The following is a 16,352-nucleotide window of genomic DNA, read 5'->3' as shown; positions in this document are numbered from 1 at the left end:
TAGTTTAAAATGTACCTTTTTTCTTCTTTCCCATTCCCTTCCTATCCAGAAGAACACTCATTTGGAGAGGGGACAAAAGGGAAGGAGAATATGAACTACAAACAAGCATGTACTGGACATTTCTAGTGATTTTAATGTGTCAATAAGGAGCACTGCTTCTATGTGTAGTGCAGAACCTAGCTAAACAACTTTCTCTGTAGTTGAGCCTAAGGGAGGGCTCTAAAGCGTGCTGAAGGTAGAAAGCTTGCTCTCTATTCTTTGAGGTTGGTGGTAGTAGTCAAAGAAAACAGTCTGATGTCTACGGATCTTCTAATGTCTGTAGACAGTGAGGCCCTGAAGAGAAGTGCTTCTCTTGGTGAAAGTCCTGGAAGAGATGGGAAAATGCAATTTGCTACAGAATTTTAAAGAACTGTAGGCAACTTGCTGCCAGTCAGTGCTGTTTCAGACTCTGGCATGGGAGGTGGAGCTCTACAGTGCTCCCCTTCCCTTCCCCTGTCTCAGAAGACCTGGAAACTACTAGAAAAAACAAACTAACAATCAGATTGTGTAAGGTTACGCAGTTGAACTTCACACAAGAGGAAATTTTCAGGTTAAGGTTGCTCTTTTCCATTCTCAGACTCTATGAATTTTTTTATTCCTTTCAGTTAATGACTAAATATACTTCTCCCCCATCCCCCCACACACCAAATCTGCAGCGCGTAGACATTACCAGATCTGGTGAATTTACTCCTTCATCTTTGCAGTTACTTCCAGGACATGCAGATAGTATATGTACACAATTATTATAAGATAAAGTTAATTACAGAAAAATACATTTAAAGTTGCCTAAATTAATAGCATTACTGTAACTGCGGCAGTACAAACTACTTCATCTGAGCCTGGAGATGAAGAAAACTCACTGCTGTGTATCAGAAATCGACACTAGTGTGTTCAAGATTTAATGCTATCTTTATGTACAAGGAAACAGAATTAAGAGAACACGAGCAGACTTTAACTAGCCTTTCTCAGCCTTTTATGTTTAACTGTGAAAAGTTACCTTTACTAGCATGTTTTTGTTTAGAGGGATAAGAAATTTAATAATGAGCGAGTGAGTGTTTACTACTCCCTCTGCTGGTCTCTTAGCAATGTTTAAAACTCAGTGCTGAGGTAAGGACTAGTACTTGATTTGGAAAGCCTTGTTGGGCATAATAGAGGCTCTTCCCTTTTTCTCCCTTTGTCTTGTTTAAATAGCATATCAGTTTGATCTGAACTGATGAAAGAGCTGTTTCTATTTCATGAAATAGCATAAGATACTATGTAAATGGGAACTCCTTATTTTTGGTGTTCAAGATGCTGTTTAAGCCATGCACAACTTTGTTATTTCTGTTAGCTTTTGTTTAAATCTACTTAATATTTTCTTGGTATTAGTGACTGAAGTTAGGATATTTCTTCTTCCTGCATCATTTTGTATAGAGCCAGAGTATTGAAGCCCACCAGCAAGAAGGCTAACAAGGTCAAAGAGCTTTTATGAAATGCCAGCTAAATATGTTAAATTTGTTGTCTTAAGGTAGGAGGGATTTGGTATGATAGTTGGCCCACCTCTGAAAATGCATCCTCTTGTTTTGAGACTTCTGTCAGTTAAGATGCTGGTGAATGAAGGGAAAAGTTGGTTGAAGGATAACCAATATGAGTGAATTACAGGCAAGAATCTGTAAAATATCAGTATAAATAATGATGTGAGCACCCACTTAATGAGGTCTGCAGTGTGCATGTTACATCTATTCACTGTTACCATCATAACTCTGTGTGGTCCTAATACTACTCTCTTAGCATCTATCCAAGGGAACTTCTGCTGTTCTTTACTCATTTTTTTACAGATAAATGCATAGCAGTGTTGGAGTGGCAATGGAAGTTCTTGAAGAGCCATTTCCAAATTAACATGTGTATTAAGCCTTTCATAAACTTAGATCATGCAGAAGCATTTGCTGATGACTGACACTTCTCTGAGGTTATGACATAGTATCTCTATGTGCTTGGGACAGAACTCTTCAACTAGGAAAGCATTTCTACAAATGCTTGCAATAGTTTTAAGTCAGGCATCATGGCATCTACAATGCAGAGTTTGTGCAGCATTACCCTAGAGCACTTTTTAAGATAAATATTTGTACTGACATATTTTAGTGATTTCTGTGTGTTTGGAGGTGTAAGTACCACAGGATGCTTTAGCCAAGGTTTGTCAGTGCCTTTTCCAGCACTCTGAATTCTGCAGGCACTTTTTTTGCCAAAGTCTACACAACTTGGGTGTGTTTCGGTAGAAAAAAATTACTAGTGTATACTGAATCTCATGTTAAAACTCTTAAAAACTGCTATCTGTAACTAGAAATTTGTTGTGGTCATCTCTTTGTGCTATAGACTTCTGCTATGGTAGAACTGAGGTAAACTCCCATCTGTGGCATCAAACACACCAGTGATACTACTGGCTGTAGAACTGTTCATCCCAAAGTACATTGAAGAATGGTGAACAGAAAGGATGGACTTTGGTTGGAAAAAAATGTTGTATAAATTCCTATTTTTACTTAAAAATTGTAGCTACAACTGCCTAAGGGGATGGTCGGTCTGAATTTAGGAACTACAGTTGCAAGCCTGGGGGAGAAGAGAAATGATCCTGCATTCTGACAAAGATAAGGTAACATTTACAGTGTCATGAACTCTTTATCTTGCCTTTAACAGCCAACAGAAAACTTCTGTAAACAGCTTCTACTGTGAAGAGTGAAATCTATTGAAATCTATGTAGTTTTGCTTCTCTCTTTTTGTCCTGGTTCTGTGTTTCTTCCAAGAGGAGATAATGTGTTATGGCTGATTTATTACTCTGAATACTGCTTGGCTACTTCTTGCATCTCAGTGAAGGTTTTGGTGAAGGTTTTCTCTGAAACTATCTCATTACTGCAGGGAATAATTTTGCATGAGACCTATAGGAATCTGTAGGGCTTTAGCTGTCATAGCAACTCTCTTGATTCATTATGGTTGAACTATCTATTCTAAAAGATAGAGGAGAGAAGGAGGAAACACAGTGTGATCATGCAGCTTGTTTCCATTGGAAAACTTGACTAAAATCATTAACTCTCAGTAATAATATCATGCAGAAAGTACTGTTTTTCTGGTGCTTGAAACATGTTTGTAGTGCCACTTCAAAGGCAAAAAGCAGTCATGGGGGAAACAGATTAGTCCAGTCCCTCTTTGGGGGAAAGGAAATTAGTGTATTTGTCTGCACTAGTGCTTGGTGGTCATCTGCTGAATCTGGGGTAGCTGCTTTCTCAATGAACTTTGGGAAGCCTGATGGGGTTTCCAGATGCTTCCTTGAAAATCACCTATCCCCAATTTCTCTTGTGGCTTTTGCTCTGTTGGTCTGTACTTGCAAATTATTCTCTTCTCTTTTCCTTCTTCTCCACTACAGTTTTTCTTTCTTTTCTATTTTTCTTAATCTCTTTTGTGATTTACTTAACTCCTGCCGTCTATCTCTGCTGCACATCAAGAATGTTCAAGAATGGTTGCTTGTTGGTTGGACTAAGCTACACATGTGATTGCAGTAGCCTAAGTTAGTAGTTGGGGCAATTCAACAAAATAAAAGAGCCTATACCAGTGAGCATTGGCTTAGACTGCACAGAGAGGCAGCTTCTGCCAGTATATGCACTGGTGGTTTTCAGAGGTATGCTGAGGAAGATAAAGCTTTCCATAACATGTGCAGTATCATGCACCCTTGCTCAATCATTTGCTTTATTCAGGAAGTCTTCAATCACAAAGTTGTAGAATTTCCATTCCATTAAAAACCCATGTTTCAGGTTGGAAAGGCTCCCACAGTAGTTTTCTTCTTCAGAAGGGTTTGATAACACATCACCTAAGTTTCAACAAAGCCAGAAGTGTAATGGATTTTGTTTTCAGAGCTGTAATGTGAAACTTCCAGAAGGTGCTATTCAGCATTACTAACATCTGTGTAAATCTCAAAGAAGAGTGATTTGAGGAAGAGAATGAAAAATATTTATGCAGGAGTGTTTTCTGCACCAATTAAATGCTTAGGAAAAGGTTGACAGGACATTTTTTTTAAAGAATGATTTCTAGCCTGTCATGTAATGAAGCCTGGAACTTCAATACCAGTTAACATATTATTACAGTAGTAAAAGCTTCTATGTTTTTGTCTGAATTAATTCTGCTGTTTTACCTCTTCTTGTTTCTGTAAGTAGATTGCAGTCTCCTGTCTTTACACCTGCATGTATTAGTCAAATAATACTGGAAAGGCTTTCTCCTAAAGTAGTCTTTTGAAGGCAGAGGAGGAGCAAGGCTTCTGTACCTTTAGTTGAGAAAGTTATTAGTATTTATTACTGTAACCTGTAACTGTATGTAGAATAATACTATTAAATTTACATCTGCAAATGCTGGTAAGTCCTCTTACAGGGAAGACATGTCAGTGTAAGGTGAAGTACTACTTCTGAGAGCTTGTAAAATAAAAGGATTGGTTTCTAACCTAAAAGCTTTGTGTACCTGAAACTACCTCTCAGAGTTGACCTATTGTCTTAATGCTTTTCTTCCAAACCTTTCAGATTGATTTTTTTTTTTTTTTAACTACAGATCCTCCTTTTTCCTACCAAGAAAAACAAAATAAATTTTATAGCTGAGAGAGGGAAGTATTGCAGAAAATCTGCAAAACAGATCATTATCACTCCATTTTTTTTCATCCTTTTTCCTATCCACTGATTTGGTGATGCAAACAGGATAGCTTCAGCAAGTGAGCAAAGATGCAACAGTACTTGGAATCTTCCTTACCCTGTGACATCCGTGCACTGGTTTGGTGCTAGCAGAGCAGGGAAAGAACTGTGTGTTTACAACAAAAAGTACTGCTCTGTGTCTCTGTGAATAAGTATCAAAGCTTGCCTGTATTGAGAAAGCTGATGTGCTGCTTGGGTTGTGAAGAATGTAATAGAATTGGATGTTTATGATGGGTCTTGTCAGTTTTGGGGAATGATACTGGGAATGAAGGGTGTTAAATGCCAATTGCAGTACTTTGATAGAAAGAATACTTTTGGTATCTGGTTGTGCATTGTTAACTCTCAGATACAATTTTGATATGAAGTATGTCAAATGGTATAAGTTGCACCTGGTAAAGGGCAATGAGCAGCCCCTTGCCAATTTTGAAAAGAGCACCCATTCTTGAGAAATGGTAAGCCATCTGGAAGTAAGCAGTTTCTTTCAAGAAGTTAATACTGATAGCGCTAGTGCAAATGGTTGTGAAGAAATCAGCTTGTCTTGTTTGAACTGCATCATTTCTACAAGCCTTGACCAAAAAAATTGTCAGCATCCCCAGATATAGGGTGGTAATGCATACGTCACTGGTTGCCGTAAATACCAATGCAGCATTTGGAAGCACCTGAGAGAATGCTGCAGGAAACGAAATATGGTTTCTCCAGCTCAGCTTGTTTGTTATTTTAGCATAAACTCTTGGGGGAGGGAGGGAGAAATTTGGGTACAGCTGGAAAGGAGGAGGAAGTGAAGCTTCTGTTCCTAGTTCTTTAAAGTCCTGCTTTCATTACAGACTTGAGTTGACAGTGTAGGATCATTTTAGTCACATAGCTCATGCTCAAGACTACACGGATTTCTTGTAACTAGATTATGAATTATCCATGCATACTGGAGCTAATAATACTGTCATGTTAGAGGCTGAATCCTGCTGGGTAGTGCTTGATCCTGATTTAACAAATAATATAACAGTTAAACTTTTTGAGATTCTTCTTTCTGTCCTGGAATATCTTTTTGTTTCTTCCTTCCTTCTCTATTAAAATAGAGATTTTAATTTAAACTTTCTCAAGGTAGAAACTTGTAAAATTTCTGTTCCCCAAATGAGCCTTGGCTACAGAGCCTGCGTTGTATGTATTCAGTGGGTATGGCCTACCTGGTGTGCATGTCCTTGGTTCTTCCAGTTTCAGAGATTGAAAAGATTGAAAAGAACTGCAAAGACTGAAAGAACTGTACTACTGTCTGTGAACTCCCTATAAATACATGCCTGTGTGTGTGGTTTTCTAATGATGCTGCTATAGTAGTATTATCACACAAGCTATCTACTCACTTATTTTGCTTGTGTTTTTAAAACATAATTTTGGAGGGAAATAAACATTTTTCTCTTTGTTTCAGTGTGCAAGGATCCACCTTATAAAGTTGAAGAGTCTGGGTATGCTGGTTTTATTTTGCCAATTGAGGTTTACTTCAAAAACAAGGTATGGAATTGCATGCTTTTTGTCTTTTTGTTAGAAAAAATATCATATGGAGGTTTTAGGATTTACCTTTTAATTCCCAAGCTTGATTAAATACTAATATTAAGAATATTGTTATAAATGCTGTTCGTCAATTCAAATTCACTGTAACTTTTAGAATTGTCTGATTTTACTTTTGAAGATATCTTTATGCAATTAAGATTACCTGATAAATAAAAGAGTTGACTGTAACTGTGCAGAAGGATTAATAACCTTGTTAGAAGTGGATGCACTTTTTAACTAATACTTCAGGAAGTTCAATAGCCACTTAAAAACTTGAAGAAAGGAAGCTGATCTTGATCGTGTTGGTTTCATAATGAACCCATTGTTCTTTTTCAATATTGATGATCTTTCTAAGTTATTCTCTTTTTTTTTTTTTTTTTTTTGGTCTTTCAAAAAGAGTCTTTTCATCTTGGATTCTCTGTCTGAAAAAACATTTTCTTAGCACGTATGTGAATATTGAGTCTGCTCAACTCAACATTTCTAGGGGGGCACAGCTTAAAAACAAAATAGTGCTGTTCTACAAAGCTAGTGTAATTGTGGTACTTCACATTCTGAGTCTAAGTAAATACTGCAGTTATTGTGGGTCCCTCCGGTAGCATATACAGAGATTTCCTTTAATGTACATAACAGGGTCTGTATTACTAATAATAGGATCATGTAGAAAGAATTCTATTTGAGAGGAATGAAGAATAAAAAGCTCATACAGTTTCTTGAATTTGATTCACAGTGTTTTAATGATTTCAGTATCTTGGGCATCCTTTGTCATGTGCTTTGGTGTATCTATTATTGTACCTCATATTTGCTTGCGAGATGCTTGTTTGGTTATTTTATAGTATCAGGATGTAGTTTAACATAATTGTTTTAATAAAGTAGGTGTTTTATCATCTTGAACTTGTTGAATGTTTAGTGGAAAGTTAAAAATGAAGGAAAACAGAAATTCATAGTAAAAAGCCTTTTCTAAATCCTGCTTGGTTTGGGTTAGAGCAGTTTACAACTACATTAGCTTCTTATGTCTTTAAATAGATATTCCAGTGTCCAGTTATCTTCCATGGAAAGCTCTGTCAAGGCAGAACAGGTGGATAATTCTACTCAGGCACTTTCGAAGTTGTATGTTTTAAACTGTTAATTCTGAAATGTTCCCTGTATCAATCTGTGAAGATTGGGGTTTAGTTTACCCCATTTGCTGTTGGAAAGGGAGACTGGATTGCCTCAGGGACTTGACAGGCTTTGTTTGGTGTGCTTTTGAGTTCTATGTCCATTAGGGAAGCAATTTGACCCATTTCAGGGAATCCAATTTTATTAAAGAAAAGCAGCCAATTCTCTTAACTCCTCCATTCAGAGTTCATACCAAAAGCAGGGAGACAAAGGTGGAAGACAGTGATTCGATGAAGCAGCTCTTCCAAAGGCTTCCAGCCCAACATTTCTTTTTCTGTTTTCCACTCAGACTTTGGCTGCCTTTGACTGTGGAGGCCTGCAAGTCTCAGGAGTTGCCCAGCAGGAGTTGTGGCTTATACTGAAATCCAGAGGGCGCCATTGATTACAACTCACCTCACCCTCAAGCAGCATGTGGAATTAGGAAGTTGCAAATACTCCTCACCCTATTTTGGTGTCATGGAATACAACCAGCAGCAGTCGGACTGTGAATCAGCTAGCTCTTCATGCAGCTGCCAACCCTTTTCTGGGGTCAGTACAATACAAAGAAAAAAGGCACAAAAATTGATTTGTCATTCCTGAGGCAAATTACTATTTCTTCCTAGTGCAGCTATTCTTCCTCCCCTAAGCCGCTTCACAGGTACTATAATATATATATAAAAAAAGGGCGAATTGGAGGAGGAGGAGGGGATAGACTATCATCACTTATTCAGGGCAGATAAATTTCCATTTCTGGTTCAGCGAGTACCCTAATGAGTAGCAAAGGCAAGGGTACCAAAAGCCATCCCAGATCTTGAACTGGAAGCATTAAAATGCTTCTATACCTAAGACTGCAGAACCTGAAAATTGAATGGCCGTTTCTCTCTGACAGAAAATATTTCAAGCTTTAAAGAGTTATGATAGCCTCTTCCCCAAACCTACCTTACTCAACATAAGTAGGCTGTAGGTAGACCAGTAAGACGTAATTCTTGAAAAGGTGCTTTTATATTCAAGGACTTCTACACTGGAACATGCAGTTACTTAAGTATAAGGCTAATAATATATTTTTCCTTCACTGTCAAGACTATTTTAAAGTAATGACAGTGGTATTGGGAGTGCTTCATGTATTAATATTCTGTTTTGAAATCACTGACTGCAATCATCTAACTTTCCACAGATGACTTTGAAGACACCAGTTTGTAAATTTTTATAACTTTGCTTTTATGCCGAAGCTGCTGGTACCCATAACATTAGTTTTCTAAGCAGACTGGGAAATAAATCACTTCCACTTTTTATGAGGAAAATCTTCTGTTAATCTCTAAAAATAACAAATATCTTCATCCTTGGTTGCATTTGAAAAAAGTCTGTCAAGAAACTAGCTTGTCTAAGGGAACAGCTCTCTTCTGTCTTCAGAAAGAACCTGCTTTTTTAGACCAGATCCCTTTCTATTATCTGCTCCAAGTTCAGATATGGGGTGTTGAGGTTGTCCCTGATTGTGTTTGAAGTCTTCATTTAGACTTTTACAGTGCCTGAGATTTCTGTGCTTCCTGCTCTTTACATCCTTTGAATTCTGAGTCAAAACTAAACATTTTTTTTGATGTGCATTTTTTAGAAGTATCTCAGGAGTGCTTGTCACTGAACAGAGCAGACATTTTGATTAGAAATTTAGTGTTGGATGTAGACTGAGATTTGCCTGTATTTCTTTCTCCTGTTTTGTCATAGTTCCAGATTTGCTAGTTTTTCTTGAATTTGGCCTTTTACTTGCTTTCTACCTTATAAAGCTGCACATCTGGGCCTTTGGAAGAAGGGATATTTAATGTTGCCTTAATAGAACATGTAACATTATTTATAGTTTCTGGAATAGAACTGTGTAAATATATATCACAATGTATTTAATGTTTTTTCGCTTGTAATAGAGACTGGAGTATATTCATTGACATCAATTTCTTTTTTTTTGGCAAAGGATTTCTCCAAACAATAGAATACTAATAACTTCTTCCAAGATAATTTGCCTCTTATGTATTATTCTCTCCATATTGGTACAGGGAACATTCAATTTCATTTTTTTTTCACTGTGATAGAGAATTTTAATCACTTGGAAGCTGTAGTGGAATACTTGAAGTCTAGCTGGCCATATTGGTTCAAGGGAATGAAATCTCATAAATGAGCAGATACTATGCTTAGAAGGTCAAATAGTTTGCTGCAGCAGTTTCACTTTTACCTCACTCCTTTCTTCATGAGTTGTTTAAAAAAATTTTTTTTGATTTCTGTGGAGGAACGTGGAGTCAAAATGTACTGCAGTGTTTTTATGTTACCTAGGGCTCAGAAGTGTGACTGTGTTTGTGTTGGTGACTGAGTTACCTTGTGTCAGCTGAATTATGATCCCTGAGTCAGCATATGCCTTTAGCCTACAGAAAACATGATGCTTTCAATTAAGTCTTTTCAGGAGAGCTTGAAGTTCATGAAATTCATTCGGTTACCATGTGTTGTCATGGGCTGATAGGAGTTTTTCTAATTTACTATAGCTCAGCTGACGCTTGGTAAATTCCATCATGTGTTTAAGAACACAGAGAATGGTTAAAATGACATTTTCATTTTAATTGACAGTCTTTATGTAGCCCTTGTTTTCAACTTAGTTAGTTTTGGTGTTAGATGTTTCTGTCTGGTTATTTTCAACCCTCAGGAAGAACCTAAGAAAGTTCGATTTGACTATGACTTATTCCTGCACCTTGAAGGCCACCCACCTGTAAATCACCTCCGCTGTGAAAAGCTCACATTCAACAACCCGACAGAGGAATTCAGAAGAAAGCTGCTAAAGGCAGGAGGGGTGAGTCCTGCACCCATGTCAAAAGCCATCACAATAAAGATGTTGCTGCTTATTGCTGGTGCATGATTAGTACAATAAAAGTTAACCTCACAGTGAAATTAAGTGAAGTGTTTGTGATAACTTAGTCTAAGAGCTCAGTGCTTGTTATCTTGATTGGAACGAGTGAGCAAATGAGCATGTGTCTGTCTTAAATACATTATTAAGATAGTTTCATCTTACCTATCTTAACATCTAAGTGATTCGTGTTTACTTCAGCAAAAACAATAAAGAACTTAGGCCTTACAAATGAAGCCCTGCTTGCTTGACATTTCAGAGATGAAATACAGAAAGGCTACTACAATAGGACTAAGTAACAAGAAAATAAAATTCTTGTTCAGAGAGTAATGACTGTGTTTTAAACAGAGTAAGTTCAATAACTGTATATGAAGAAAACAAGTTAGAAGACCCTATTTATAAATAAATCTATTTAAATTTAATGTAATGTGTAACTTACCACTTTGAACAAGAAGACTTAGAGGTACAGCTTTCAGGTGTTCAGACTTCTTTGTGCTCATAGGATGAGTATTAAAAAAGTCTAAGTAAGCAAGCCAATTTGGAGGGAGGAGAGGATCAAACCTGCAGAAATGTATTAACATGATGCTTTATACATTCATAGAATCAGTAAGGTTGGAAGGCACCTCCAGAGATCATCTAGTCCAACCTCCCTGCTCAAAAGGGGTCACCTACAGCATGTTGGACAGGGTTGCATCCAGGCGGACCTTGAAGATCTCCAGAGAAGGAGACTCCACAACCTCTCTGGGCAACCTGTGCCAGGGCTCTGTCACTCTCACAGGGAAGAAATTCCCACTCACGTTCAGGCAGAACTTCTGGTGGTTCAATTTCTGCCCGTTGCCTCTTGTCCTGTCACATGGGACAACTGAAAAGAGTTTGTCCCCGTCCCCTTGACACCCTCCCTTTAGGTACTTGTACACATTGCTAAGATCCCCCCTCAGTCTTCTCTTCCCCAGGCTGAAGAGGCCCAGCTCTCACAGCCGTTCCTCATAGGGCAGGTGCTCCAGCCCTCTGATCATCTTTGTAGCCCTACACTGGACTCCCTCCAGTAGCTCCATGTCTCTCTTGTAGTGGGGAGCCCAGAACTGGACACAGTACTCGAGATGAGGCCTCGCCAGGGCTGAGTAGAGGGGCAGGATCACCTCCCTTAACCGTCTGGCAATATTCTTCCTAATGCACCCCAGAATTTGTGGAGAGCCTTCTGTGCTTTGTACAGTTGAAGTGCCAGCAAGGCTGCCAGGGGCACTGAGAGATCCCTAGTCCAATATCCTGCCCCGAGCAGGTTTGGCCACAGGCATCCAGGCAACCCCAGCCCTGCCAGAGCTGGGCATCTTCCAAGGAAGGAGCTGGTAGCACCTGTATGTGGCCTGGCCGTGTTTGCCCCCTTGCTCCCCACACTGCTCTGCCAAGCCACCTCTGGTCACAGCTGGGTGTTTGTCTTCTGCTTTTGAGTTTTATAGGGTTTTTGCTGACCTGTTCCTCCAGCATGCTTAGGCCCTCCTGAATGTCAGCCCTACTCTTGAGTGTCAACTGATCCCCCCCCAGTATGGTGTTTTCTGTAAACTTGATTTGTAAGAGTGCGTGCATGCTATCTCTTCCTCCATGTCACTGGTAAAGCTTTAAGTAATCTTTCATTTTGTGAGTTTACACTAGGTCAATACTTGTGTTTAGCATAACATAATGAAAGAAAGCGTTATAAACAACATAAGTAACAAAGAGTGTTAGTCACATTTGGTGCAGTTAGACATCAGGAGGTTCTAGGTGGGAGTTAATAGGGAGCTAATTTTAATATTCTATCTGCTGAAGGGGACTTTTCAAAACAAAGCAGGAGTAAGGAGCAGGCATAATATGAAAAATCTTGTCTTCCTGGAGAACTGCTGCAACTATATTATTGAAATAGAAGCATGAGCTGTGTTTTGGATTTGGATGTATATGCAGGACAGTGTAGGTATTTGCTCATTACTGTGTTTTCAAGTAAAACATTAAAATTGTATTCTGAAAAACTTCAGAATCCACTGCTTTTAATATCATGTAGGACCAGTTGTCAATGGAAAAGTTTTACCTAATAATGTAATAAGTAATAAATCTCCAAGCTGAGGCTTGAGGTTGGGAATGCAGAATAACAAAAATAAACATACCTTTCATTGTTCATTATTTCTACCCTCTAATTTTAGTTTCCTTGATTTAATAAAAGCAAAAATGCTGTCTAATTGTAAACTAAGGAATTGATGACATTTCTGTTGAATGCTTGCCCTGAATATATTAGTGTGTTCATTCTTAAAATGCTTTGCTTAATTGCTTTGTGTCTTTGGAAGAGAGAAAACTCTTGTGGGTTTGGAGGGATTGGTTTGGTTGGGCTTTTTTTCCTTCCAATTCTCCAACTTCCTTCCATCAATAAGTTGCTCTTTCTTGAAGCTATTAGTCTTTCATGATTTCCTTTATAGATTTTCTGACCTTGGAGTTTGCGCAATCTACTCGGGACAGGTGATGTGATAGGGTCCTGTCTGTGTTTTATTAAATATTGAAATAGCTTACAACTCCCAGCAGTGAAACGTGTATTATACTTGCATGGGTTGGTGTCCATAGGGTGGGTTTTTTTGATGGTTTCAGAAGCAGCAGAGAGCTGACTATTGAATCTAAGTAGAATAGACAACTGAATGAATTCATGAAACATTAACTCTCACATAGCTACTCTGCTTTGGCCAGAGAAATGCATTTACAAGAAAATAAACTACTTAAGAAGGACTTCATTCTTATCAAAGTCAAATTAATTAATACTTCTGGTTATGTGTGTCTTTATTTAAAAAAAAGAAAAAAAAGTAAATAACAAGTCATTGATAACTTCCTTGACTGGCAACAAATCAGACAAGATCAAGTTCCTCAAAGTGAGTGATACCAGATAAATGTAAAATATTGAGTGATAGCTGTAGAGAAAACACTCTAAAATTGAGTACTTCTGCTTACATGCTTTTAAATAATCGTGTAAATTGCAAAATAGATATGCACCTCAAAGCCTAGCTCTCATTTGTTTTCCTCCAAGCAAAAGTAATGGGAAAAAAGTAAACTACTAAATGTAGTTCTTTATTTCTTACTTTCATAAACATATGTATGTTACAAATACTATGCCCTTCTGAAGAGAAGAAGCACAAGCTTTGTGTAGGACATTACTCAGCTGGTGTGTGCTTTGGTTATAAATCAAGGCGTTTGCTCAGGGTGTAAAGAGGCATGAAGAACAGATGCAGTTGTATTTGCTGTTGAAAATACTGGAATTCACTCAGCAGAATTACTTCAAGCAATACAATTTTCCTTTATTCAATGTAATCTTGTCCAGGTATTTGTATCTTGTTGCAGAGTTTCCTTAACTATCATTTGGATGTCGACAGCTACTTGACATATACATATCTAGTGGTTTCTCAGAAGTGAACTGGCAAGTGGTACTGGCCAGAGCCAGTATTTTTTTTTCTTTCAGAATAATAACCTCACTTCTCTCTCTCTCTCTCTTTTTTTTTTTTTTTTTTTTTTTTTTAATTAAGTGTTGACAGGTGTTGACAGATTGCTAGTGCATTCTCATGAGTATCCTTTCCATATGCATGCTGTCACTGATGTGCCCTAAGGTGCGTCTGATTATTCAGCAGTTCACTCGGAAAGAATCAGGGTAACATTTACATACTCCAGATGATAAACAAGTGAGAACATAACTTCATAGCTTTACACTCCAGCTGTGTCAGCTTTGGCTTAGGCAACAAGGGCTGATGTCAGGCATTATCTGGATAACAACCTCTGGTACTTATTTCTTAGTGTTTGATTTGATATCATCAGAATTGAAGCATAATTATACCTTCAGTTATCATTAATAAGAAGCCCCCAAGTTGCTGATTTCTCACCTGTCCAAGTTTTGTGATGTTCCCCCCACCTCCCTCCAGTATTTGCAGGAAGAAGGCTTTGTTTGGGCTACAGAAATGGTATTTTCCTACTCAGGAAGGTTACTGGGAACCTTCAGTTCAATTTTACAAAGGCAATGTACAATTTGCAAAGTCCTTTCTCAAAGTTTGTCATCTTCAGAAACATACATACACAGAACTCTGCTTTTCCTTGAGGAAGATTTGTTAGGCTCATCTCTGCCATTTACTTGCTTCCAATTGACCTTGTGTCTTGTAAACATACTCAGAAATGTTTATGGAGAAGGAAAATGTTTTCAAAAATACATAAGGCAAATTCAACCAAAGCACTAGGTAGTGTTGTTTACATTCCATCTTTTTCAATATATAGTTTAAATAACATTCTTTTAGAAAAGTTTGCTATGGAAATTGCATTTTTTTTTTTGCTATTATTTCTGCAGTACAGTACCTAATGATGATAAACTAAAATGTATACGAAAGTGGATCATGTAAATCAGGAGTGTATCCTGTAACCTTTCTTACCAAGCTAATCCTCAAATTACTAGTAGTGACAGAACTGTGTACATGCAGGCTCCTAGAGAGCTCATAGCACATATGTATGAGTATGGTACAGTAGAAATGAAGTTTTAATCCTGGCCTTTCCTCCAAATTTGTCATTTACTATTTCTTCTCAGTTTTAGCCTCTGAACCTGATATTATAAACTAGAGGAGTCTCTAGAAAAAAAAACAGAGCTGTAGTTCTTGGGTTTGGAAATGGGAGGAGGGTTGACACTGATGGGGAAATTTATATTAATCATTGATTAATGTTTTTCAATATTTAACTAGCTTTTGAATATTTAATTCTACTAAGCTGTTTATAAACTGTGTATGATTACATCTATCTATTTTCTGCTATCAGTCCTGGTGGTTCTGTTGCTATCTTGGCTTGCATGCTTTTTCATTTTAAGGGAAAAATGGAAATTAAAATTACCTAATCTGCTTCATGAGCCAGTAGCAAGAAATTAATTCTGAAAATTCTGAATGACTGCTACCTAACAGTTAAATTGGATTTTGCCTCTGGAAATGTTGCCTAGGCATCACCTGGTTCAGTATGATTTTACAAACAACTTCTTTTTGAGTCTTTCCTGAAAGGACAGTGAAAATATTTTCAGTTTGTGTTAAGATAGCAATATAATACATCCTTGTCTGTCATAAGTGCAAAAAAGAGGAGGAAAACATTTTTTAAAAGAGAGTGTTTGTACAGTATGCACTTTTATAATAATATTCCCGACCTTTTGGAAGAAGACTCCATTCCATCATAGACTCCTTTAACTGGACTATACAAACAACATTTCAGGGTTGGGTTTTCTTTTGTAGAAAGAAAAGTCTTGTAGGTGCTCCTTAAAGAGCAATTATCACAACTTATAAAAACAGTACAATTTATAACATTATTACAAATACATATGGTTATTAATGATGTGGTTTGAGGTTTCAGATCTAGAGGATGCAAGGAATAGGTAGCTGTTAGATTTGCAATGACTCTTTTTAGTAAGAAATGTTTTCTTTTTTGATTACTTCTGTAAAATGAGCTTGGAGGTTTGGAAGTACAGACAGCTTGGTACCAGGCACAACTCTCTCCTTGAAGACAATAATGAATAGAAGAAAGAGAAAGAAGCATTTTGAGATGGACACAATTTTTAGAAAATAGTAACTGAAATTGGGTAAAAAACGAGGTTTTACCAAAAGATATTCCATTCAGTTATTGGAGGTTGTTTCAAATCCTCATGTTTTCACTGTGTAGCAGTTGACAAATGTCTCTTTAGTTACGTCTGATGCTATGTGATGTATGTTCTGAAGCTTGTGTTCCTAGTCTAGTGTAGTGAGGATGAAATTGTGGGGGGTTGCCTCTTGTCTCTCCCCTCCCCCTTTCCTTGCCAGTCCTCTATGTCAGTTGGAATAGTTGGCTTCTGTCCAGGGCCAACCTTAGGTATAATGCTGCTTCAGGCAAGGGATTATCTTTAATCTTGTGCTTTTTTGTAATTAAGTAATCGAATGTTCTTTAACTGTATGGTTAATGTTTACCTTTGTTATAAGTAAGGAACTTAAAAATTCTAAGATACTTTCTTTCCCTGTAAGTTTTCTTTTTGTTTTTGAATAATAGCTGTTCAAGCCCATTAGGTTTTT

General features: G+C 37.5%; 1 protein-coding gene across 4 annotated transcripts in view; it reads left to right on the top strand.

Moving 5' to 3' along the window:
• MLLT3 (MLLT3 super elongation complex subunit) overlaps positions 1–16,352 on the top strand; it is a 143,616-nt gene that overhangs the window by 68,363 nt on the left and 58,901 nt on the right. For 2 of the 4 annotated variants that reach the window (XM_062600169.1, XM_062600166.1), the window contains 2 exons: positions 6,160–6,242; positions 10,096–10,239. Coding sequence is in view for 3 of the 4 variants with exons in the window: in XM_062600166.1 (XP_062456150.1) it covers positions 6,160–6,242; positions 10,096–10,239 (227 nt within the window). In the remaining variant the exon portion in view is untranslated. Of the gene's footprint in view, positions 1–6,159; positions 6,243–7,725; positions 7,965–10,095; positions 10,240–16,352 lie in introns of all 4 variants that reach the window. The other 2 variants (XM_062600168.1, XM_062600167.1) reach the window with 2 other exon arrangements.

Source organism: Rhea pennata, chromosome Z, assembly GCF_028389875.1.
Source record: "Rhea pennata isolate bPtePen1 chromosome Z, bPtePen1.pri, whole genome shotgun sequence".
NCBI lineage: Eukaryota > Metazoa > Chordata > Aves > Rheiformes > Rheidae > Rhea > Rhea pennata.
The sequence above is the reverse complement of the archived record's forward strand: the minus strand, read 5'-3'. Positions and strand labels throughout refer to the sequence as shown.